Raw genomic sequence first — 27,150 nt, forward strand, 5'->3', positions numbered from 1 at the left:
CTCCTAAGGTAACTCGAGTGTTTGATGGCTTGGTTACACAAGTAACATTTTACGTTGTGTGTCAGTGGTTACGAGGTCGTGTCCTACCCTCTGACGGACCAACTGTCGGAGGAGGAGGTCACAGCGGAGGATGACAAGGGAGAGAAAAGTGCCAGGGACGATGATGGAGGTAACATTTTTTTTCTCATTTTGCAGTCAAACAAACGATTTTTTCATGTCTGGCAGTCAAACAAACAATTATTTCTCATCAGACAATCAAACAAACAGTTATTTCTCACTGGGCAGTCAAACAAACAGTTATTTCTCATCGGGTGGTCAAGCAAACAATTATTTCATGTCTGGCAGTCAAACAAACAATTATTTCATGTCTGGCAGTCAAACAAACAATTATTTCATGTCTGGCAGACAAACAAACAGTTATTTCATGTCGGGCAGTCAAACAAACAATTATTTCATGTCGGGCAGTCAAACAAACAATTATTTCATGTCGGGCAGTCAAACAAACAATTATTTCATGTCGGGCAGTCAAACAAACAATTATTTCATGTCGGGCAGTCAAACAAACAATTATTTCATGTCGGGCAGTCAAACAAACAATTATTTCATGTCGGGCAGTCAAACAAACAATTATTTCATGGCTGGTAGTCAAACAAACAATTATTTCTCATCGGGCAGTCAGATAAACAATTGATTTTCATCGGGAAGTCAATCAAACAAATATTTCTCAGCAGGCAGTCAAACAAACAATTATTTCTCATCAGGCAGTCAAATAAAAAATGATTTTTCATCGGGCAGTCAAACAAACAATTATTTCTCATCAGGCAGTCAAACAAACATTTATTTCTCATCAGGCAGTCAAACAAACATTTATTTCTCATCAGGCAGTCAAACAAACATTTATTTCTCATCAGGCAGTCAAACAAACATTTATTTCTCATCAAGCAGTCAAACAAACATGTATTTCTCATCAGGCAGTCAAACATTTATTTCTCAACAGGCAGTCAAACAAACATTTATTTCTCATCAGGCAGTCAAACAAACATTTATTTCTCAACAGGCAGTCAAACAAACATTTATTTCTCATCAGGCAGTCAAACAAAGAAAGGGTCAACTTTTCTCTGCTGTCTCTGCAGCTACAAGCTGTTTTGTATTTAAAAAAAAGTATAGCATTAGCCGTACAGTGGAACCTCCCTTTCAAGACCTACAAGGCAGGCAGTCTTAAAATGGGGGGATTGAAATGGTGCACCTGTACTTACCTGTGACTGTATTTGTTGTGTGCAGAGGGAGAAGGGGGAGACATTGCAGAAGCAGGGGAGGGAGAGGAGGAGGGAGGCAAGGAGGTGACAGGGTTGAGTATGGAGGATGGAACAGCCACAGATTTGATGCAACCACCTGAGCCTGCTGCGTCCCCCAGTCAGGATCCCGCCAACACAGAGCTGGCCACAGGTACCTCTGAGTGTCATGCCACAGCGTATGTAATGTCACAGTGTTTGTCATGTCACAGTGTTTTGGTTTTGCAGCGTTTTTGTCATGTCACAGTGTTTGTTACGCCACAGTGTTTGTCATATCACAGTGTTTGTCACTCCACAGAGTTTGTCATGTCACTGTGTTTGTCATGTCACAGTTTTTGTGGTTTTGCAGCGTTTTTGTCATGTTTTTGAGTGTTTGTTACGCCACGGTGTTTGTCGTATTACAGTGTTTGTCACATCACAGTGTTTGTCACATCACACTTGACTGGCACAGTGGTCGAGTGAATAAGACGCCGGGCTCCCAAGCGGAAGGTCGTGGGTTCGAATCCGGGCCGCGTAAGGGTGGAGATTTTTTTCGATTTCCCGGGTTAACGTATGTGCAGACCTGCTGGTGCCTTATCCCTCTTTGTGGGTACATGCAAGCACAAGACCAAGTACGCACGGAAAAGATCCTGTAATCCATGTCAGAGTTAGGTGGGTTATAGCAACACGAAATACCAAGCATGCATCCCCCAAAAGCGGCGTATGGCAGGGTAAAAACGCGAGTGTACATGGGAGTTTCAGCCCATGAACGCAGAAGAAGAAGTCACATCACTGTCTTTGTCTTGATATGATGTTCAGTTGATGAAGTAGGTCTATTCATGTGTATTTTGTATATAGGTGTATTTTGTGTTGAAAGGAAAGGGGAAACGAAAAGGGCAGTTGTCCTGTTGCTGACCGTTGTCAGGCAAGAATTAATGTCATGATACCAACATGGGACCATCTGTGTCATGCCAAAATTGTTAACCCTGACTTTACTTTCCCATCCAGAAGGAACGGCCAATTATCTTGTGATCACACCTGTCATCATGCCAATATTATTTAGCCTGATGTTACTTTCCCATCCATAAGGAACGGCCAATCATCGTGTGATCACACCTGTCATCATGCCAATACTTTAACCTGACTTTACTTTCCCATCCAGAAGGAACAGGCAATCCTTGTGCGATCACACCTGTGGAGACCACCCCGCTCCCGCCCCCCGTGTCCACCCGGCGGACAGAAGGCGGGTACGTGGAGTGGAACAACCTGCAACTCTCCCCCCCTCCCCCCCTGTACCGACCGTTTGTTGCGCTGGACGAGGATAAGAAGAGCAACAAGAAGTTGTCGCTGAAGGACAAGTTTGGTCAGTACCACTCTTCTTTTCACTTTCTGTTCGTCATTTCTTAATTTGTGCTACAGATATGCTGCAGTGTTGTTCACAGGCTGCGGTCTTCGGTCATTGACGCATACTTTTCAGATCTGGCGCATTTGTCTAACCCATGGCTGGTAATTGACCATCTGATAGGTCTTAATGTCACCATCAATTTTTCAACCATACGAAGCCAGGATATTTGTACATATGCACATTTTTTATCCAGGTGCAACTGACCTTATCGCCTGCTGTATCTGGGAACAACACTGTACTCTTTTTTTTTTTTTAAAGCTAGTAATGTATGATTTAAGTTTTTGTATTTCTGTTTTCTCTTCTTTGACTACTGCTTGTAAAGTAGTTGTAGAACTGTCTGCTTGGGGTTTTTACACAGAAGACAGGGCCGGACCCAGGGGGGGGTTCCAGGGGTTCCGGAACCCCACCCCTGGAAAAAGCATGTACCTTGCTTTGAGTGGTTTTTTTTTTTACTAGTTTTAGCACCAAAACAATGCTGCTCTTAACCCTCAAAACAAGGCCCAGAATGCACTAGATTGCACAGATTTTAACCGTTTTTAAAAATTTTTCCGGGGGAGCATGCCCCCGGACCCCCCTAGTTCGCGCACCTGCTTTGCAGGCACGCGCTTGTGGCTTCGCCACTTCGCTGATTTGCCCCCCCCCCCAAAAAAGGAGGAAACCCCCCCCTTACAACTCATTTGGTCCGGCCCTGAAGATGTGATGTAAAGTGTTCTCTGTGTACTATGTTGTCCAGAAAACGCAAGTACAAGGTTGTGATTATCAGTGCAGATGTGAAGCAGACAGTGGATCTATGTGGAAAATTGGATGTGGAATAGGATTTTTGATGGGAGAGTTAATTGTGTTGACAACCTGCTGTTGTAAGATATGTCTAGATATTTAGCAGCTATTGATGGAGACTGTGAGAAAAGGTTTGAATGTTTGCAGCTGCTATGAATAGTTTGATCCAATCTCTCCCATTTGTATATCTGCAGACTATCTGTCAGTGTTCATCTATAAGATGAAGTATAGTTGATCGAAAAAAGAGGCTTTGGTACTCTCTAGATCAATCTTGTTGATTTTGATGTTCATTTTATTCACCTTTACTTTTGTGGATAGGCATGACACATTTGTATTTTTTACGTCTTGAGAAATCTGAGCCGTGCACTCACAGCTGTCATTGATGTAATTTTATTCTTACCGTGCGTTCTTTCTCTGCAGGCAGCGCTCTAGCCAAGATGCAGGGTAACGGTTTGCTTCTCGTTCAGCTTGTGTGTCGCTCTAAACAGATCCCTGCTACTGCAGAGTTATGGCACAGCTAGTCCAGGGCTGTTCATGATGTGGTTGAAACATGACTGCCTGTGTGGTGTGGATGTGTGAATCTACACAAAAAATACACCCGAAAGTTACCTGTGTGACCTGATGTGACTGCACTGTGAGAGTATAACAGGATGGTTTTAATGTGTGTCATGGCTGAATCACGCGTTTTTCTCCACAGTTTCAATCCGACACTACTACCTGGGTGCAAAAGAACAAACAGAAAAAAATAGCATGATGCCAAGACATTATATAGCCCCCTTACTTTCATGTTTTTTATGGATCAGAAACAAACACAATGGTCGGTGTCTTGCATATTCTGAAAAGACATCACTGGACTAGGTTTATCTAAAGCTGTAGCAATTGAATACTTTTGTTGACCTTGACTTGAACATGGAAAGGTCATATCCCATCACAGTGAATCAAGAGTGATTCCTCCACTGATTTTACTTTGTTCTTTTTAAAGGGAAAGGATCTACTGGTGTCCCTGGTAAGTTGATCAGTCATCTTTCAGTATCAAAGCACACAAGAGCCTCTTATCAGGGTTGGCATGTATAGGTTTGAAGGTGTTGGGGTGTGACAGTAGCAAGATCTAGATGTGGCACTTTTGACCACGCGTGTACGGGAACGTGTACGGGTAACGGGACTGGGTGGCCAAGTGGTAACGCACTTGCACTCGGAAGCGAGAGGTTGCATGTTCAGGCCTGGGTCAGGCCGCAATTTTCTCCCCCCTTTCCTAACCTAGGTGGTGGGTTCAAGTGCTAGTCTTTCGGATGAGACGAAAAACCGAGGTCCCTTCGTGTACACTACATTGGGGTGTGCACGTTAAAGATCCCACGATTGACAAAAGGGTCTTTCCTGGCAAAATTGTATAGGCATAGATAAAAATGTCCATCAAATACCCGTGGGACTTGGAATAAAGTAAAAAAAATTCCATCTCACACGGCATTAAGTCTCAGGAAACATGAATACAAGCATGCAGGAAAAAAAAAAATATGGGTAGCGCCGTATGTATGGCAGCTCGCTTTCCCCGGGGAGAAAGCAGCCCGAATTTCCATGAGGGTAACCTCACTGGACTGTAAATCTTATCCAATCCAATCCAATCCAATCCAATCAAATCTAGTTTTTACGTCACGCATTTGCCAAGATCTGCAGTCTTGGTGGGAGCAAAACAACGTATGATTTAGAACATTGGAGAAAAAAAGTGAGTCATGGGTGACGCAATATCTACACGTACACATACAGGTCTTTGCTACACGTAAGATCATCTAGAACACTGTAATGTGCTTGAGGTAGAGGTGCATGGAACCTGCAAAGAAGGATGCTTGGTTTGACTCATTGAGGGGTGACATGGACACTGCACACTGATGTTTGATGCACTGTTTTGGGGAACATGTGCATGAGTGAATAATACTTTACAGACCTGTTTACCCTTACTATTTTGGAGTAATTATTACTATTTTTTAGGAAATGTGGGACAAAATACTCCATTTGAGACGAGACTACGATTTTAAGATGTGCTTCAAATTAGGTTTGTGTTGCTAATTTTGGTGTTTGTAACCACTGAGTTACTATTTTTGTTATCAGATTACTATTTTATTTTTATTTACCATTAATTACTCTTATCAAGCTTTGGGGGTAATCAGGTCTGACTTTATTGCACGCATTGGGCGGGGATGTAGCTCAGTCGGTAGCGCGTTGGATTTGTATCCAGTTGGCCGCTGTCAGCGTGAGTTCGCCCCCACGTTCGGCGAGAGATTTATTTCTCAGAGTCAACTTTGTGTGCAGACTCTCCTCGGTGTCCGAACACCCCCGTGTGTACACGCAAGCACAAGACCAAGTGCGCACGAAAAAGATCCTGTAATCCATGTCAGAGTTCGGTGGGTTATAGAAACACGAAAATACCCAGCATGCTTCCTCCAAAAGCGGCTTATGGCTGCCTAAATGGCGGGGTAAAAACGGTCATACACGTAAAAGCCGTGGGAGTTTCAGCCCATGAACGAACAAACAAACAAACATTGCACGCATTTAACTTTTCTTTGCATGGAAGAACTAATTTTACCGATTGTATGTGGATTGATGGGAAAGAAATCACCAAACTCGTTGGTAAGCAGTAGACAGTTTATTAAGTATGGCACAAAGTACAATGTATATGGCAAGCAGTAAATAGGTTATTGAATATGGCAGAATGTACGTGCAGAAACAAAGTAAATGCTTTTTCTTTTTCTTTCTTGTGCCTTACAGGGGAAGGTAAGCTAAGTACTGTGTGGATCTGTATGGGTTATGTATGGTGATTTTTGTGTATACCTTGTGTGAAGGAAGCTGTGTTTAATGTATCAGTCACTTAGGCAGAAGGGGTTTAATTTGTCACAAAGTGGATCGATTCATATGTTGGAGGTGGGATTTTTAGGTTTTAGTTGGGTTTTTTACACTGGAATCCCCCTTTTAAAAACTAAAACAAAATTAGAAATGTAGGTCTTTAAAAGGAGAGAGTCTTAAAATGGAGATTAATTTACAGAGGTTATGAACAAAAAATCTGAAAAAAATCAAGGTATTAAAAAGGAGGAAGTCTCAAATCTTGGGTCTTAATAGGAAGGTTCCGCTGTACCAGATAAGTAGTTAGGAAAAACAATCACACTCAGTCTTGTGTCCTGGGCGAGACTGCCGTAATTTGCTGAGTTCAGTTTGACTTTCGCACAATAAAATTAATTTTGAGGAAATAGCAAAGTGTCATATATTGTTTAAGTGTCAGTTAATGTCATTTTTCGCCAGCATGCTCAAAGGTTTTATTTTGTAAGAGATTGTTGTAATACTGTTGTTTTTCAACTTTGTAACAAAAATTATTTTGAGGAAGTAGCAATTAAACTAAGTGTCATATGACCCACAACAAAATTGGGATAAACCACCTGGAAATGCACTGGTGCTTTTTCTGGAACCATTAAAAAAAACTTCATAAAATGCACCCACTGTGTACAGAAAAAGACCCCTTCCGTGTGAATAAACTCATGTAATCACATTCGCTAAGCATGTTTAAACATGTTCATTCTTAAACTGTCTCTGCAGTTCTCGAGTCTTTTAGACTAATTTTGCCTGTGACAGTGTTCATATTTACCCATATTGATTTTGTTAACGAAATGTGTGAAAGTATTTTATTTTCCTTTCTACGATTAGAATATAAATAGAATCTAATGGTAGTCAGATCCCAGATGTGAGCCATAGGGCGGTGTTTGTGGCCACCAGAGATGTGTTGAGTGGGTGACTGTGGTAAGACCAGTGTGAGCCATAGGGCGGTGTTTGTGTCCTCCAGAGGTGTGTTGAGTGTGTGACTGTGTTAAGACTGGTGTGAGCCATAGGGCGGTGTTGCGGCCTCCACAGGTGTGTTGAGTGAGTGACTTTGTTAAGACCGGTGTGAGCCATAGGGCAGTGTTTGTGGCCTCCAGAGGTGTGTTGAGTGTGTGACTGGGGTAAGACCTGTGTGAACCATAGGGCAGTGTTGTGGCCTCCAGAGGTGTGTTGAGTGTGTGACTGATGTTAGGACCGGTGTGAGCCATAGGGCGGGGTTTGTGGCCTCCAGAGGTGTGTTGAGTGTGTGACTGATGGTAAGACTGGTGTGAACCATAGGGCAGTGTTGTGGCCTCCAGAGGTGTGTTGAGTGTGTGACTGTGGTAAGACCGGTGTGAGCCATAGGGCAGTGTTTGTGGCCTCCAGAGGTGTGTTGAGTGTGTGACTGTGGTAAGACCGGTGTGAGCCATAGGGCAGTGTTGTGGCATCCAGAGGTGTGTTGAGTGTGTGACTGTGGTAAGATCGGTGTGAGCCATAGGGCGGTGGTTGTGGCCTCCAGAGGTGTGTTGAGTGTGTGACTGATGTTAAGACCGGTGTGAGCCATAGAGCGGTGTTTGTGGCCTCCAGAGGTGTGTTGAGTGTGTGACTGTGGTAAGACAGGTGTGAGCCAAGGTGCCATGTTTGTGGCCACGAGAGGTGTGTAGACTGTGGTAAGACCGGTGTGAGCCATTGGGCGGTGTTTGTGGCCTCCAGAGGTGTGTTGAGTGTGTGACTTCTGTAAGACCTGTGTGAGCCATATGGCGGTGTTTGTGGCCTCCAGAGGTGTGTTGAGTGTGTGACTGTGGTAAGACCGGTGTGAGCCATAGGGCAGTGTTAGTGTCCTCCGGAGGTGTGTTGAGTGTGTGACTGTGGTAAGACCGGTGTGAGCCATAGGGTGGTGTTTGTGGCCTCCAGAGGTGTGTTGAGTGTGTGACTGTGGTAAGACTGGTGTGTGCCATAGGGCGGTGTTTGTGGCCTCCAGAGGTGTGTTGAGTGTGTGACTTTGGTAAGACCGGTGTGAGCCATAGGGCAGTGTTTGTGGCCTCCAGAGGGGTGTGAAGTGGATGTCACTCCGGCGGGGTCCACACTGGTAGCGTGGGAGAGCAAGGTGAGCAAGCTGTCATCGGTAGACAACCCGTCAAAGCAGGCTCGGAGTAGGAAAGGAAGTACAAGTAAATCCAAGAGTAAGAAAGGCTCCAAGGTCAAAGATCAGGAAGAGTTAATTCCAACACCAGAACCAGTTCTGGAACTAGGTACTGTCTGTTTGTTGTCTGCATGAAGATGCATGACAGAGTTAAGATGCATGACAGAGTTAATATGCATGCCGGTGTTAAGATGCAGGACAGAGTTGAGATTCAGTGTTAGGATGCATGCCAGAGTTAAGGTGCATGACAGAGTTCATATGCGTGATGGAGTTAAGATGCATGACAAAGTGAAGGTTTGTGAAGACAAATTACAGAGTTTGATGTATGACGGAGTTAAGATGCATGACAAAGTGAAGGTGCATGACAGAGTTAAGGTGCATGTAGTTTTGGGAGTGTTCCAAAGTGTTCATACACAAAAGTAAGGATCAGTATCAGAAGGGCATTTTAATCTTGAAGCAAAACATCTTTTATTTTAAACCAAAAAAACATTAAGTTCTACAGTCTAATAAAAAGAAGTGCTTAAATACATCTCGCAGGTTGACAATACTTGGCTTTGTTCTATGCATACAACCTGTCTGTTTGCTCTGTTCTATACTAACCTTATTTTTTAGAGATGATATAAGTGAAGAAAAATGAAAAAATAATGCTGATGAACTAACGTCTCGTAAACTACTCATGCAACAGCAGCTGCAAGAGGATGCACAAAAGTATTTCTAGTTGTGTAAATTAACACTCCTCAAATTTTGAGTGCCATATATACATGTACCACACTAATCTCTCTCTTTAGGGCGGGGAAATAGCTCAGTCGGTAGCGGCGCTGGCTTCAGAACCGGTTGTCGTTATCAGCGTGGGTTCGATCCCCACATTCGACGAGGGATTTATTTCCCAGAGTCAACTTTGTGCAGACTGTCCTCGGTGTCCGAACACCCCCGTGTGCACGCATGCGCACGATAAAGAACCCAAGTTCACAGCAAAAGTCTCAGGGCTTGGAAACATGAATACATGCATGCAGGGGGAAAAAAAGAAAAAAATGGGTAGCGCTGTATACTGTATGGCAGCTCGCATTCCCCAGGGAGAAAGCAGCCCGAATTTCCATGAGGGTAACCTCACAGGACTATATAAATCTTATCATTATCCTTATTCTCTCTCTCTCTCTCTCTCTCTCTCTCTCTCTGATTTAATTGAATGGGGATGTTACTCCCAGGATGCTGATGAGCCCTGAGACATCAGATCTCAGAAAAAACTTCGGGAAAAGTTTGATAATAAAATGTTTTGTTCTGTAAGTTTATCTGATTGCTAGGGTTAGTTTTGATTCACTTCTTCATTTGGCCAGTTCACATCTGTTCAGTCTTGCTCCTTTGTTGTTTGCTACTGTTCTGTTTCAGTTTGCTAATGCATGTTCAGGAAAAAGTATGTATTGACAGTACGTATCATATGTATGTGTTACCTGTGTTTGATTTAAACAAAATTTAAGTGTTTTTTGTTGTAAAGCCTGTTTGGCTGAAAAGATGTGTGTAAAATTGTAATTGTCGGCAACTTTATTTGCAGAATTGAATGTGGGGGGCCCACTATACTGGTAGGTCCGCTATCTGTGTATCGCTGATGTATGTGTACAGGGTTACATTCCAATTGTTGAGTGTATCTGCGTACGCACCATGATGACCTGTTGTTCTGACTGTCTACCATTTTTGCAGAGAAGAGAGATTGTGTTATAATGTACCTGTATCTTGTTTGCTGGCTATACATGACAAGCTGTGAGTGACCTGTTGTCTTGACGTTTTTGCAGAGAAGAGAGGGTCACAGGTCAAGTTAGGGGACTCCCTTGGCAAGGAGAAAACCGCAGGGGTAGCTGCAGATGAAAAGTTTGCTCGGACAGGTAGCCATGTAACGACGTGTTGGACTGATTTCTCTCTTTTAGGCTTTCCCTAAACCAGGTCTGTCGCACGCTGCCAGCCATACACTAACATGATCAGTCCATTGCCACACACTGCTGTTACGATCTCATTTTTTTTACTGGGCTGAGCTTTCACATTCGATATATACCTCAGACTGAAATGTTGCTTCCCGGTCAAATTAAAGAGGGTACACTTATTTGATGGAGAAAAGCATAACACTTTCTTGCAAGTGAAGGAAATTTGTGATGAAATTTAATAGATTTAACCCCAAAATTTGACTCCTTCGCAAACGTGCACTGTGTGGTTATGCCCATCCAATGAGAAGGGAAGGATTTTGAGGCAAAGCAAATTTCAAAAGTTATACATGTATAACCTTCTTTTTTTTTTTTAATGAATTTGACCCCATGAATGTAAAGTACCTAAGTCCGATCATCAGTACTTTGGAAGGGAGGAGGGATATGCAGTGTGGAGTTTATACAAGATCAACAAGGCTAATTTTCTAAAGCTGGGCCCAGGCGAAAACTGAGACCGTTACACTCACTACCCACCATACACAGGACTGGGTGGCCGAGTGGTAACGCACTTGCGCTCGGAAGCGAGAGGTTGCGAGTTCGACCCTGGGTCAAGGCGTTAGCAATTTTCTCCCCCCTTTCCTTACCTAGGTGGTGGGTTCAAGTGCTAGTCTTTCGGATGAGACGAAAAACCGAGGTCCCTTCGTTTACACTACATTGGGGTGTGCACGTTAAAGATCCCACGATTGACAAAAGGGTCTTTCCTGGCAAAATTGTATAGGCATAGATAAAAAAAATGTCCACCAAAATACCCGTGTGACTTGCAATAATAGGCCGTGAAAAGTAGGATATGCACCGAAATGGCTGCGATCTGCTGGTCAATGTGAATGCGTGATGTATTGTGTAAAAAATTCCATCTCACACGGCATAAATAGATCCCTGCGCCTTGAGTCCGAGTCTGGAGATACGCGCGCGATATAAGACTTCATATAACATATAACATAACACTAACAGCATTATTACACGTCTGCTGCTCCGTGTTGTGTGTTGAGGTGCATGCACTTTGCTAACCAGGTGCCTTCCCAGGCTGAGCACAGAGCTGTCACATACATTGTATCCAAGAGTGTGATTAATGTGGTGTGCACTTTGCTAACCAGGTGCCTTCCCAGGCTGAGCACAGAGCTGTCACATACATTGTATCCAAGAGTGTGATTAATGTGGTGTGCACTTTGCTAACCAGGTGCCTTCCCAGGCTGAGCACAGAGCTGTCACATACATTGTATCCAAGAGTGTGATTAATGTGGTGTGCACTTTGCTAACCAGGTGCCTTCCCAGGCTGAGCACAGAGCTGTCACATACATTGTATCCAAGAGTGTGATTAATGTGGTGTGCACTTTGCTAACCAGGTGCCTTCCCAGGCTGAGCACAGAGCTGTCACATACATTGTATCCAAGAGTGTGATTAATGTGGTGTGCACTTTGCTAACCAGGTGCCTTCCCAGGCTGAGCAGAGAGCTGTCACATACATTGTATCCAAGAGTGTGATTAATATGGTGTGCACTCTGTTTGTTAACAACATGTCATCAGCACTAATGAAATTGGTATTCAAGGCTTGTTCTGTGAACTGTTAACTGTATAATGTGTTAACCAGGTGTCCAATGCATGTTTATCAAACTGCTAATATATATAGGTCTGGTGAATATGTCACAAAATGATTTCCTGTATGTGAATGTGTCCTGAACATGTGTTTCTGAACATTGCAACTATATTTCTGTCAATGATATTATAGTTTCTGTGTATAGATGACATGTCTTAAAAAAAGTTTCAGTGATGTACATGTATGTGTATGTCTATATGCAAGTCGCTGAATGGATACAGATAATTTCTTGCTGATTTACCGTAGCTATAGATATGTGCATAAAGTTGATGTATTGTTTATGAGATGAGGAGACCCCAAAGATAGAGACAGTCGCCCGCCCTGGTAAAGTATAGCATGGATTCACCTGGTTGTGCACACATGATGTTTGCCTTCTTATTCTTTGATTAAATTGTTCTCACTTTTTTGTGTTTGAATTACAAACTGCAATGTTGCATTTGATTTGTGCAGTTATGTTGTGGTGCATGGTCACCATTTTGATACACTGGATTTTCTTGCATTAAGCTCTCTCTGCTATATTTTTATTTACATGGCTCATATATTCTTTCATTCGTTTATGATTAACTGGTTTTAGTATTGTTTATGATGTTCTTTTTTTCACAAATTGCTTGAATCTATTTGATTACATGTTTGTTTAAATGTTTGTTAACATTGTAGAAGTTGACTGTTGGATGTACAGAAGTCAGATCAATTATTTGTGCAGTCATGGAGCCAAGAGCAGTAGAGCATTTGCTTGATTTTTTTTATGCAATACTAGAACTGAGCATTTTTATTTATGTTATTTATTTATTTAGACTAAAAATATTAATGGTTGCAAATGAAAAGCTATTGTGGACAGTTCATACCAGCAGTGTGAAAGCCAGCAGGTCAAAGTGAGCAAACCTAAGTGATAAAAGTCAGAACAATGTATTACACTGTGTTGTTTTATTGTGAGGAAAGACAGTTCATTGTAATACTGCTTTAAAATAATGCTAGTCAGTACAGTGTAATACACTTTGTTGTTACAGGGGAGTACGTGCTGATGGTGTATGAGAGAGTTATGTTATGTACACTGTGTATGTGTATGTAAGAGAGGGGAGGAACCAAGAGAGATCGAGTGGCAGTGGTTAGAACGCTTGCCTCTCATACTGGAGGTGGTCAGTTCATCCCCCACTTGGGGCGAATACAAATACACTATTTTTCTGTGAGCTTTCCAGTCAACCCGGCTGGAAATGGGTAAGTGACGTAATTAGGACCGGGGAAGGCAAAAGCAGCGAGGGAGAGGAGATTGGCACAGCCCTCATATAGCTGGCCCAAGAAAAGTTAGGGTCTGTAACATCTTGATCAAATATGGTCATGAGAATACCTTACCTTAACCTTAAAGGGGTACCTGACCGTAGTTTGGACCGGGGAAGGCAAATTTTAAGGCAGCAAGAGAGAGGAGATGGGCACATGCAGCCTTCATAAATCTGGCCCAAGAAAAGTTGAGATCTCCAACATCTTGATCAAATACGGTCATGGGAATACCTTGCCCTAACCTTTTTAGGTAACAACCCTCTGTGTCTTGTTACAGGGGAGTACGTGTTGATGGTGCAGGATGTGACCAATCCGCCCTTCCTGGGCACGCGACTGGAGCCCGTCTTCCTCATGCTCAAGCTGAAGCGACCCAAGAAGATCATCGTCAAGAAACCAAAGTAGGTTACCCACCCCTCGTCACCCATTGACCTTGTCAGCTCCCCTCAGCTCCTGTGTCTCCTTCACCTAACCTTGAACGCAACTTGACCTTGAACTCAATGTGATACAAAATGTACCCAGGTCAATGTGTGACTAGCCTGATTGTGACCTTTACTTAACCTTGACCTCAGCCTGCCTTGTCCTGCACTGTGTCCTAGCTGACCTTATTCTGGTCTGACTTACCCATGTTCTCTGACCCTGTGTGACATTTACCCTTTAACCTCTGTGACCTTCGGTGCGACCAGAGCTTGCAAAGACTGCCTGCCTCTCCTGCTCATGTTTGCTGACCTTGTGACCTTGTGACATTGATCACTGAATTTTGTCAACTTTTTTCCCAACAATATAAAAGCTGCATGGCTTCAGCTACCTCATTCTTACAAGAAGATAATTGTAAATACTTACAGATTTTATAGGTGCCATGGCTGCCTAAATGGCGGGGAAAAACGGTCATACACGTAAAATTCCACTTGTGCAAAAAAACCACGAGTGTACGTGGGAGTTTCAGCCGACGAACGCAGAAGAAGGAGAAGAAGAATAGGTGCTGATTTTAATTTTGCATGCTGTTGTTGAAGTCTATGGTGGATTCATGAAGCTAGGAGTTTTAACAAGTGTTCCAGCTTTCAAGCTATGTTCTTGTAAGCTGCCTTCAACTAAAGATTTGAAATTGATGATGAATGCGCTATGTATGCTGGCAGTGTGTGTGCTTTGAAGCCTGTGCTGTTGTCACTGTGCAGGCATAATAATACTGATGGTGGTGGTATATTTTTTTTTCTTTTCTATGATTCAGATGAGAAAAATTTAAATTTGTGATAGAATTTGCTTGATTGAATAAGAGAATGTGTACCAGTGGTATTCTGTCCAGTTTAGAAGACATGTACATGTACTACATGTACTACTGTTGCTGTACATAGCATATGGTTAGTATTCATTCATTTACATTACAGTACTTTAAAGTTAATTTTAGAATGCAGTTTCAACAAGGAGAAAAAAAACCATGGACATGTCTAGTTTCAAGAGAAAACTAATGAACAGCAGTATTATGGGGAATTTATTACTGGGTTCAATACTTTGTTAAAACTGGGTACCCAACATGTCATTGAGAGCTAAGCCAACTTTTTGATAGGGATTCAGTAATGTTTAAGGAAGGGTTCACATCATCATATGCTGTAAGGATGTGCAGCAAGTTTAAAAGCTTTATTGCAAGATTGTCCCGCCTTATTCCATCATACATGTGTTTCATCGCAAACCTTGACGTCATCAAAGAAAACATACTTTGAATTCACGGAATGAAAAATATTTGAAAGTAAACTTGAAGAATTTTTTATTTATTTCCTTTTTTTGTTTTCTTGTGGAATACCTGTTCGTCTACCTTTATCTTACATTAAAGTGCATGTTGACGTGGTGCCATTAGCGGAATCTGTGTGTGTGTCTGTTTTGTTCAGCTTTCAATTCCTTTACCATGACAATAACCTTTCCAGTTCAGCACTGACCTTGTACCATTGACCTTGTAACACCATGACCTTGTAACACCATGACCTTGTAACACCATTAACCTTGTGCCAGCAATGACCTTGTAACAGTATTGACCTTGTAACTGCTGTGGTTGTTGTTGCGGTGCAGTGGGGAGGATGAGGGTATAGAGATGGAGGCAGAGGAAGACAGTTTCAGTGATTAGCTGTCTGCACAGGTGAGTTACTGTCATTGAATCGTCACTTGACGAACATGTTGCTGCTGATGCTGATTTTCACTGCAGTAAGCAATTCATTGACATTGCATGAAGCTGCAACACTGCTCTTTTTTTACATTTAGTCAAGTTTTGACTAAATGTTTTAACATAAAGGGGGGAATCGAGACGAGGGTCGTGGTGTATGTGTGTCTATCTGTCTGTCTGTGTGTGTGTGAAGAGCGATTCAGACTAAACTACTGGGCCAATCTTTATGAAATTTGACATGAGAGTTCCTGGGTATGATATCCCCGGACGTTTTTTTCATTTTTTCGATGAATACCTTTGATGACGTCATATCCGGCTTTTTGTAAAAGTTGAGGCGGCACTGTCACACCCTCATTTTTCAATCAAATTGATTGAAATTTTGGCAAATCAATCTTCGACGAAGGCCGGGGTTTGGTATTGCATTTCAGCTTGGTGGCTTAAAAACTAATGAGTGAGTTTGGTCATTAAAAATCGGAAACTTGTAATTAAATTTTATTTTTATTAAACGATCCAAAAACAATTCCATCCTATTCTTCGTCATTTTCTGATTCCAAAAACATATACATATGTTATATTTAGATTAAAAACAAGCTCTGAAAATTAAAAATATAAAAATTATGATCAAAATTAAATTTCCAAAATTGTTTTAAAAACTATTTCATCTTATTCCTTGTCGGTTCCTGATTCCAAAAACATATAGATATGATATGTTTGGATTAAAAACACGCTCAGAAAGTTAAAACGAAGAGAGGTACAGTAAAGCGTGCTATGAAGCACAGCGCAATCGCTACCGCGCCTAACAGGCTCGTCACTTTCACTGCCTTTTGCACTAGCGGCGGACTACGTTCAGTTTCATTCTGTGAGTTCCACAGCTTGGCTAAATGTAGTAATTTCGCCTTACGCGACATGTTCTTTTTTGGGGTTGAATTTTTGTTTTTTGTTGTTGGATTGTTTTGTTTGTTTGTTGTTTGTTTACCGTATTTGTTTTATCCCAGCGAAGCTGGAGGTATCCCGTGAACGCTATACTGTAATCGACTTGAGAAATGTGCACACCGAATAATACATGATAAAGAAGGATTCTTTGTGCCCGGCTACGTGCTACAGTTGGAGATGGAAGTTCACCAAAAATTGGGACCATACTAACAAAAATACGGTGGGTGCAATAGTCGCCCCCATTTTTTCAGCAAACGCCACCCAAGGCCGTTTTGGACGGGTAGAAATTCCGTAGTTTCCAAGTCTATGGATAAAGCTCGCGTAAGAAGAATACGTCACGGTCGAAAGTCTTTGACGTCAATTAATGCATCATGACGTCATGCCTCCCTGAAGTCTTTCTCTCTCGCGCAATGTGTGTGTTTGTGTTCATTTTGTGCACATGTGTTAGTGTTACTGTATGTGTGTGTGTGTGTGTGTGTGTGTGTGTGTGTGTGTGTGCGCGCGCACGCGTGCATGAGTCTGTACTCGTGTGTGTGTAAGTGTGTGTGTGGGCATAAGTGTATGTGTGTGCGTGTATGTGTGTTTGTTTGTGAAGGTGTGTATGTCCGTCTGTCCATATGTGCGTATGGGTGTGTGTATGAAGTTTTTTTGTGAGAGAGTGAGTGAGTGCGTGTTAGTGAGTATGTGTGTGTGTGTGACTTGGGGTGTGTGTGTGTGTGTGTGTGTGTGTGCGTGGGTGTGTGTGTGTGTGTGTGTGTGTGTGTGTGTGTTTGAGAGAGAGAGTGTGTGTGTGTGTGTGAATGTGTGTGTGCATGAGTTTGTGTGTATGTTTGTGTGTGTATGAGTGTGCATATGTGTTTGTTTGTAAAGGTGTGTGTGTCCGACTGTCTATGTACGTATTTGTTTGTTTGTTTGCTTAACGCCCAGCCGACCACGAAGGGCCATATCAGGGCGGTGCTGCTTTGACATATATAACGTGCGCCACACACAAGACAGAAGTCGCAGCACAGGCTTCATGTCTCACCCAGTCACATTATTCCTACACCGGACCAACCAGTCCTAGCACTAACCCCACAATGCCAGACTCCAGGCGGAGCAGCCACTAGATTGCCAATTTTAAAGTCTTATGTATGACCCGGCCGGGGTTCGAACCCACGACCTCCCTTACCACTAGGCCAACCGTGCCGGTCTATGTGCGTATAAGTGTGTGTTTTGTGTGTATGAGATTTGTGTGAGTCAATGTGTGTGTGGTTGTGTGTGTGTGTGTGTGTGTGTGTGTGTGTGTGTGTGTGTGTGTGTGTGTGTGTGTGTGCGTGCGTATGTACAGTGTGTGTGTGTGTGTGTATGTGTGTCTGTTTGTATAAGAGAGAAAGAGAGAGAGAGAGAGAGTGGGTGGGTGTGTGTGCGTAAGTGTATGTGTGTGTGCATGTGTGTTTGTTTGTAAAGGTGTTTATGTCCGTCTGTCTATATGTGCGTATGGGGGGGTGTTTTGTGTGTATGAAGTGTGTGTGAGAGAGTGAGTGAGTGCGTGTGAGTGAGTGTGTATGTGTGTACGTGTGTAACTTGGGGTGTGTGTGTGTGCGTGTGCGTGTGTGTGTGTGTGTAAGAAAGACTGAGAGAGAGAGGGAGAAAGAGTGTGTGTGTGTGAATGTGTGTGTGCATGAGTGTGTGTGTATGTTTGTGTGTGTATGAGTGTGTATATGTGTTTGTTTGAAAAGGTGTGTCTGTCCGTCTGTCTATGTGCGTATTTGTTTGTTTGTTTGCTTAACGCCCAGCCGACCACGAAGGGCCATAATTATCAGGGCGGTGCTGCTTTGAGATATAACGTGCGCCACACACAAGGCAGAAGTCGCAGCACAGGCTTCATGTCTCACCCAGTCACATTATTATGACACCGGACCAACCAGTCCTAGCATGCACTAACCCCATAATGCCAGACGACAGGCGGAGCAGCCACTAGATTGCCAATTTTAAAGTCTCAGGTATGACCCGGCCTGGGTTCTAACCCACAACCTCCCGATCACGGGGCGGACGCCTTACCACTAGGCCAACCGTGTATGTGCGTATGAGTGTGTGTTTTGTGTGTATGAGATTTGTGTGAGTCAATGTGTGTGTGTGTGTGTGTGTGTGTGTGTGTGTGTGTGTGTGTGTGTGTGTGTGTGTGTTTGTTTGTAAAGGTGTTTATGTCCGTCTGTCTATATGTGCGTATGGGGGTGTGTTTTGCCGTGTATGAAGTGTGTGTGAGAGAGTGAGTGAGTGCGTGTGAGTGAGTGTGTATGTGTGTACGTGTGTGACTTGGGGTGTGTGTGTGTGTGAGTGCGTGTGAGTGAGTGTGTAGGTGTGTATGTGTGTGACTTGGGGTGTGTGTGTGTGTGTGTGTGTGTGTGTGTGCGTGTGTGTGTGTGTGTGTGTGTGTGTGTGTGTTCGTGTGTGTGTTCGTGTGTGTGTGTGTTTGAGAGAGAGAAAGAGAGAGAGTAAGAGGGAGGTTTGTCTTTCGCTGGGGTATGCAGTGCCTTGGCGTTGCACATCTACTTAATTGTTTTTGTGTTCATTTACATTAAATGATTGAAATGTGCGCTCACTTTGTACTGTTTTGACTTGTGTGCGTATATGTTTTCTTTTCGGTTTTAATTTGTTACATGCAGAAAGTGACTGGCATGTGATGATTGGATTGTGGGATGAAAGCATGGTGTGTGTGTGCAAGTTATGCCATGTCATGAAGTGGATTGTAGTGTGAATAAAGGATCTTTTCTGAAAACGTGTTCTGCCCTATCTTTTTACACTGACTTCAAACTTCACACCAACACACTCCAAACACAGAATTTTGGGAGGATGCAGACTTATTATTTCCTCACCAAAATATAACACAATTCTTCACTTCAAATACATCAATACGAGTCAACTTCTTGAACACACAGTTCACACAACATATAGCATTCACTCAATGCATGTAAATACATAGTATAAAGATACTTTCTCAAAGATAGATTAACGCACAAGATAAGGTGCTGACAGACACTCACGAGTTCGTATCACGGCTCACTGCATGTCGTCATTTACACATCCTTGTGTCGCTGAATCCCGTAGATGATGAATTCCCAGAAACTTTCCTTATAGGTGCCAACACACACCTTTCACGTTTCTCCCCGAGAAACATTTCCGCCATTAGCGAAAATAACCGTCGTCGCTACGACCGGTACGATGAAGACTCCGCCGTCTAGCCATCTGCGCCGATGTGGTCCTTTGCTCTCCAGCATCGCTCCGCGCTCTTAAGTGTGAGGTCCCTCCCTCTCTCACGTCCTCATGAACCCTTGTCATGGAAACCCCTAAAGAATTAACCCAAGTCTTAGTACACATTCTCTTAAACCCTCTCCTCTTCCTACATTAAAGTCATGTAAACATCTCTCTCGTTCATTCTACATTCACATTCCGTCCACAGACAAAATCCAACTATACTTCATCCATGAATCACTTAATCCATCACTGACACTACACGTGACACATAGTATCACTGTCTTAAACATAACATAAATGCGTAACAGCAATTATGTTCAAGAATTTACCAACGAAAACCATAACACAATCACAACAAGAATTCTCTCAAAACTTCACACTAGAATTTAGTGCACTTTGTATACACTAACCTTTACATTCCAGCTATGTATTCCAACTTCAATAATATACAACATAGTAAATCACTTACCTTAAGAGACCCGTCTCTTGAAAGAGTACTTGTTCCCCGAACAAGACCGACACGCGCTGACAACCTTCTCGGTTGAAAATCTTAAACGCTGTGACGTTATTAAACCCAGACCAGCTACATTTCTCATAAACACAACTCATGTCAAACTATGGTTTTCTCGTGCAACACACGAAACCAGTGATAACGCTACTCCTGTCCCCAACGCATCGCACTTCAATATTTAGGGAGGTTAACTTGAAAACACGACGTGGTTTCACATCACAAATATGCTACTCACATCTTTGTGACATGCCAATAATTATGTTCCAGCACATTCAGTACAGTTTGATTCTGTCCTGCTGTCCTGTGTTTTGAAACTGTGCATGCTTGCTTTGACATGTACATAGGCACACACAACACTTGCATGGGCGCACTCTTGCATGAAGGCACACACACACACTGTCACACACACACACACACACACACACACACACACACACAAAACAACTGAAACATGTTCATGTACGTATATGAAGAGTAGTTTTAAAAAGGGAATGTTTTTGTGTGTTATGTTCACCCCATTTCATCACATTGTAGTCTTCCAGTGGCGCATCGCAACAGGTAAATAAAGCTGCATGCCGTTGTTTAAAGCCATTATGTGTTGTTTTATAAATGTGATTTTCTCTCTGGGTTTACCTTATATGGCACTGTAGTCTTTTGTCTGTACCTATCTCGTATAGATGCACACTTTTTGCACATGTACAGCATGTAGTGTACAAACATAGCAATTTGGTACGTCATTATTCCAAAGTGATCACACAGTTTGGTGATATGGTGAATGTAAGTCGTGTTTTGATTACTAACCTTAGATATGCTTCTTGATACAAGAGATATCTGTCTGCCACCCTGTTGCCACCCCCACCCATCCCCCCTCACTCCCAGGTCAGTCTTCGACCTTTGACCTTAACCCATAGCTTTGCTTTCACATGTTGACATGGACCTGGTTGGGTTCATCGTGTATCATTCCAGCGTCGCGGACGACGCTGGTATCTGTGGTTGGGAAGAACGTGCCTGTGGAGAATTAGTCTCCAAGCCAAAGCGCGCTGACTCTCCAAGCCAAAACAATTTCAAAGCTGAAAAAAATGTACAATTTACGCGAAACGATTAAACACAGCTTTCGGGTGTTTTTTTTAATCTAAGATGTACATAAATATACCACTCCGACCATAAGGAAAAGAAAAAAGACACACCAAAAAAAAGACCGAGAGGAGCCGAGTCAATCCGAGACCAACCGAGAGGACGTGTTTCGCGCCGTTTCGACGTCGTTTGTTCAGATGCGGCCGGTTGGATCAGTTGCGGTCATACAGGGGCGCCTTGCACAAGAAAAGATCTTCAACAATCCCGATCATCATCATGGTACAATAATGTTTTGTGCGCCCCCATGTATGTGTTCTGTGCTAATAATGCACGGTTGTGAAATGTCCGTACACATTTTGTGGCACTATGTAATTGTTAGTGCATCCTCCGGCGGATGCTTCGTGCTAAAAATGCACTTCCATTAAAATATTGTACGCTCATGTCAGTAATATATTTTCAATTGTTTCTCTGTCAATTTCAAGTGTTTGTTTCCAATTACTTCAGTATCTCCCTGTTGCAATTCCAGGTGATTCATTATGCATGTGCCAATTTGAGGTGTTTAATTCTGATTCCTGTATTTACAGTGTAAAATTAAAACTATTGTTTTCAAACATTCCTATGACACCTGGTAATGGTTCTGTGGTTTTGTTTTTAATTTGTATTTTGTTTTTCTGCAATAAATATTTGAAATGGATCTGAGGCCGACTTACTACTTTTAGCACTCTTTTTCACCACATTCCCACGTACAGATATTGCAATATCAACTCTTCCTTTCTACCTGTTTCAAACAAGCTCTATTTTTTAATTAAAAAGTTTTTACTAAATGTCTTAACATAGAGGGGGGAATCGAGACGAGGGTCTTGGTGTATGTGCGTGTGTGTGTGTGCCTGTATGTATGTGTGTATGTAAGTGTGTGTGTGTGTGTGTGTGTGTGTGTGTGTGTGTGTGTGTGTGTGTCTGTCTGTCTGTGTGTGTGTGTGTGTAGAACGATTCAGACTAAACTACTGGACCGATCTTTATGAAATTTGACATGAGACTTCCTGGGAATGATATTCCAGGACGTTTTTTTATTTTATATAAACGTCTTTTATGACGTCATATCCGGCTTTTTTGTACAAGTTGAGGCTGCACTGTCACACCCTCATTTTTCAATCAAATTGATTGAAATTTTGGCCAAGCAATCTTCGACGAAGGCCGGACTTCCGTATTGCATTTCAGTTTGGTGGCTTAAAAATTAATTAATGACTTTGGTCATTAAAAATCTGAAAATTGTAAAAAAAATAAATAAATTATAAAACGATCCAAATTTACGTTCATCTTATTCTTCATCCTTTTCTGATTCCAAAAACATATAAATATGTTATATTTGGATTAAAAACAAGCTCTGAAAATTAAAAATATAAAAATTATGATCAAAATTAAATTTCCGAAATCGTTTTAAAAACTATTTCATCTTATTCCTTGTCGGTTCCTGATTCCAAAAACATATAGATATGATATGTTTGGATTAAAAACACGCTCAGAAAGTTAAAACGAAGAGAGGTACAGTAAAGCGTGCTATGAAGCACAGCGCAACCGTTACCGCGCCAAACAGGCTCGTCACTTTCACTGCCTTTTGCACTAGTGGCGGACTACGTTCAGTTTCATTCTGTGAGTTCCACAGCTTGACTAAATGTAGTAATTTTGCCTTACGCGACTTGTTTTTTCTTGTGGCTGTTTGATCAATTCATAGCAAGCATTGACTGAAATAAACAATTTATATATCCAGCACAACATGCAATTCATTGACTTTTGACCCTAACCTTTTAACACTTCCCAAAATAAATCTTTGGTGGACATTGCATCGACGCTGTTCATTTTGAATGAACATTTTTCTTGTGTGTTATTAGGGTTGGTTTGGTGAAATAGGATGTGAAATGAATGTATGTGTGTCATTTGTGATAATGTATTTATCACTGTGTGCTGCTAGTGTTAGCCTTGTGGCGCCCGCTGTATTCCAGCACAGGTCACACAGACACTGAAACACGGCACACGCACGCACACACACACACACACACACACATACACGCACGTTTTGCACGCACGCACGTACGCATGAACACACACTGACACACACATACTCACACACCCACACACACACACACACGTTCTGACGTGTGTACATAAAATGTATAGTTTTGTGTTGGTTTCTTTTATGACTGTGCTTGTTTAAATTCCATCGCATTTCTTTGCTTGCATAATGTAATGGGATTCCAAGAAATAACTGGTGCCGAGTTCTCCAGATAGGTGACAGTGGGAAATGTGACATAAATCGTGATTGCTAGTTCTGACTGGTGTCAAAGATGCTGTCACCTCCTAACTTGCTGCAGACCCCTGACTGTACAGCCGTGGAATGTGAACACTGCTGCTGTTGACAGCTCAAGAATGTGAACACTCTTAAGTTGCGGCTGTTGACAGCTCATGGATGTGAACACTGATTTGTGGCTGTTGACAGCTCATAAATGTAAACACTCAAATGTGCGGCTGTTGACACCTCATGAATGTGAACACTAATTTGCGGATGTTGACAGCTCATGAAGAGGAGTGGAAATAAAGTAATTTCATGAACTGAAAACTTGACAAAATGCAAAGACACATATGTGACACAACAGGGACAGGTGACAGCATCTTCAGAGATCAAGTCTTGTATGCACATTATGGTCAATGTATCTCAAATGTGATCGTATTCACTTAGCGCTTTTTTTAACTTTTTTATTGAAGGTTGAAAAAAAAGGAATGTGCCGTTTTGAAACATATCTAGCTAAACTGTCATCAGTACAGGGTTGCTTTTACATGCACTTTACAAGAGCCCTACTGTCAGAGTATACTGTATGGGTGTAAATCTAGCAGTTCAGCATTCTTACAAATTAGGAAAATGGCCTTACGCGTTTACAGGGTAAGATGCAGGTATAGTACTAATTCTTGATGTTTAGTTAAAAGAGTTTCTTATGTGTTTCTCCTCTTTTTGACAGTAACACTGAACGAACAAAAACATGGAGAATGAAAATGAAAACACTTTGATAGCAACTTTCTGCACCAATAGTTTACCAGCATACGTGGGGTTTTACATTTTCAGACTAGTACACAGTGCCATTTCTCAATCTATCTAAGACAGATGGACAGACAGACACATGTGAATGCACATGGAGACAAAGATAATTATACTCACCGTTGACACAGACACACAGAGAGTCATAGATACAGACACACATGCACACACGCACGCTTACACACACACACACACACACATATATATATATATAAAACATCAGAAATATATATATAAATAAAACTAATTGAACGCGTGTTTGACACAGGTGGGACACACAGCGACATATCGTGGCGGCCATGCAAGCTCGCTACAGTTCTGGCGGAGACCCGTGAGGGAGCCAACCAGCCAGCCAGCCATGTGTCCACTCATCTGGTCAGCCGGCCTGTCAGGCATGCAGACATCCATTTCCTGGCTCTACTAGCATATCAGCCATCCGGCCATCCATCCATTTAGGTAGCCATTCTACCAACCATTCAGTTTTCCATGAATCCATCCAGCCAGTCAGCCAGTCAACCGTACATCCACTCAGCTGTCCAACCATTTAACCAGTGACACTGAGAATAAAAATCACTGTTGTTTTGGATGCCATTCAAATGTCCTTGAAATCAGTGAATTACTGTACAAACCCTATGTGAATTTTGCTGTACATCTACAGGTCTCACCACTTTTCTGAACTTGGTGATTTTTGTGAATGTGGTCTCATGTTTGGCGGTCTCATGTTTCTTGTGAGAGCGGCCTCGTGTTTCTTCTGAGAGTGGTCTCTTGATTCCGGTAAGAGTGGTCTTATGTTTCTTGTGAGTGGTCTTATGTTTGTGAGAGTGGTCTTATGTTTTTTGTGAGAGTGATCTTATGTTTCTTGTGAGTGTTCTTATGTTTGTGAGAGTGGTCTTATGTTTTTTGTGAGAGTGATCTTATGTTTCTTGTGAGTGGTCTTATGTTTGTGAGAGTGGTCTTATGTTTTTTGTGAAAGTGATCTTATGTTTCTTGTGAGTGGTCTTATGTTTGTGAGAGTGGTCTTATGTTTTTTGTGAGAGTGATCTTATGTTTCTTGTAAGAGCGGTCTTATCATTTTCTTGTGAGAGTGGTCTCATGTTTTTGTGTGAGAGTGGTCTCATGTTACTTGTGTGAGTGGTCTTATGTTTCTTGCGAGAGTGGTCTTATGTTTCTTGTGAGTGTGATCTTATGTTTCTTGTCAGAGTGATCTTATCATTTTCTTGTGAGAGTGGTCTCATGTTTTTGTGTGAGAGTGGTCTCATGTTACTTGTGTGAGTGGTCTCATGTTTCTTGTAAGAGCGGTCTCATGTTTTTGTGTGAGAGTGGTCTCATGTTTTTGTGTGAGAGTGGTCTCATGGTTCTTCTGATATTGGCCTTATGTTTCTTTTGATAGTGGCCAGGCAAATAATGGTCAGTAAACTGTAATGGCGGGGATTCTCAAAATGCTGACAAAAAACAGCGTCAACTCTCTTTCGGCATTATTTTTTTTATAACAATGTGTATGTACTGTTTTAGAATTTACAAAATGACATGTGATCTGTTTTCTACTGGTTATAAACTACATTTACTGTTAAGTTGTTATGTGTTACACTATTGCCTTGTAAGAGATCAGAGGAAATAAATAATTTGTGCTTGTTGACAGAAAAATTCTAAAGTGCAAATGGGACATGGGTGTCTTAATTACTTGGTTTGTTATTGTTCAGGCAAATGTACAATTTGTCCAGTAATAACACTCTTGTAAGATCTGCCAATTTGAGGTTTAGCTAATTGCATTGATTTGCCATGTGTGTGCCATCACTGGTTGAATCTGTGCTACAACTGCAGCATGTACAGCAATTAAGAGCACAATGAAGAACTTTTGCACCATAATTATGTACATATGTTGATAGTACTGTTATGTGACAATGTTATGTTGAAAATGGCTTTTGTTGTCTCAGTGTTCTTGTGTGTGTATGTGTGTGAGAGAGAGGGTGTGTGTGAGAGAGAGAGAGAGAGAGAGAGCTAGAGAATATGTGTATAGTGTTTGAGAGAGAGAGGGTGTGTGTGAGAGAGAGAGAGAGAGAGAGAGCTAGAGAATATGTGTATAGTGTTTGAGAGAGAGAGAGAGAGAGTGTGTGTGCAAAGTACAGTCCCGTAAACTGACTCGGGCTGATAGTGCGTACTGTTACAGTGACTGCAGTGATCTTCCTGTCAGTGGGAATTCCCGTTTCAAATTACATGGCTACACAAGCAGAGTGCTGTCTCTCTCTCTCTCTCTCTCTCTCTCTCTCTCATCAGATTGGTATATATAGGGGCCTACACCATAGCGAGAGCCATCCGCAAGCAATTTTTTCCTCCACGACTAAACGCGGGGTGTCGGTACATATGCGTTTAGTTTCTCGACTGTCTGGTTTATAAATAATGATTGCAGGTGAAACCGAAACAGAAAGTAGCACTACATGGTATGGCGTATAACAATAAGGCAAGCGCTGTATAATTATACACTCAACGAAAAGCTCTGTAACAACGAAGTGGTGGCTTTGCTGTATGAGCAGACCGTGCCACTAGATAGGGAGGCCCACAGAGAAAATCCAAAATGGCGGCCACAGCCGTGATTTTTTTTTACTTTTCTCTGAAGATTTAAAAGGCTAAATAAATATTTTGAAAACGTCAAACAACTTGCAAGGGTTTCTCCAGTTGTTGTTATTTTGAATGATTGTTGGTATGTGAACGTGCTGTTTTTGGTTCATGAGTAAAACAAGTCCCGAACTTGCCCCAAAACGCTATCTCCCGCTTCGGACTTAGCCGCAAACGCGGTGTCAAAGAAACTACCTTTTGTACAGTGTTAGGGAGGCCCACTGACAGTGAGCGTGAACAGACCACAGAAGGCCATTTTTAGAGTGCTGTAAACAG

At 42.1% G+C, this 27,150-nt stretch overlaps 1 protein-coding gene and 1 long non-coding RNA gene across 7 annotated transcripts in view; one reads left to right on the top strand and one right to left on the bottom strand.

Moving 5' to 3' along the window:
• LOC138971852 (MORN repeat-containing protein 1-like) overlaps window positions 1–26,180 on the top strand; it is a 45,577-nt gene extending 19,397 nt beyond the window's left edge. For 2 of the 6 annotated variants that reach the window (XM_070344688.1, XM_070344702.1), the window contains 7 exons: window positions 66–169; window positions 1,282–1,446; window positions 2,434–2,634; window positions 10,222–10,311; window positions 12,283–12,321; window positions 13,550–13,670; window positions 24,530–26,180. In XM_070344688.1, the coding sequence (XP_070200789.1) occupies window positions 66–169; window positions 1,282–1,446; window positions 2,434–2,634; window positions 10,222–10,311; window positions 12,283–12,321; window positions 13,550–13,670; window positions 24,530–24,596 (787 nt within the window). In that variant the 3' untranslated portion in view covers window positions 24,597–26,180. Of the gene's footprint in view, window positions 1–65; window positions 170–1,281; window positions 1,447–2,433; window positions 2,635–4,435; window positions 4,545–10,221; window positions 10,312–12,282; window positions 12,322–13,549; window positions 13,671–15,330; window positions 15,398–24,529 lie in introns of those variants that run through there. The other 4 variants (XM_070344694.1, XM_070344709.1, XM_070344714.1 and 1 more) reach the window with 4 other exon arrangements.
• Window positions 18,891–21,054, bottom strand: LOC138971829 (uncharacterized). The gene is made up of 2 exons (XR_011457393.1): window positions 20,058–21,054; window positions 18,891–19,680 (listed from the first exon to the last, which is right to left on the bottom strand). It is a non-coding gene; the product is annotated as an uncharacterized lncRNA (long non-coding RNA).
• Window positions 26,181–27,150: the final 970 nt, after the last annotated feature.

Source organism: Littorina saxatilis, linkage group LG1 (assembly GCF_037325665.1).
Source record: "Littorina saxatilis isolate snail1 linkage group LG1, US_GU_Lsax_2.0, whole genome shotgun sequence".
Classification (NCBI taxonomy): domain Eukaryota; kingdom Metazoa; phylum Mollusca; class Gastropoda; order Littorinimorpha; family Littorinidae; genus Littorina; species Littorina saxatilis.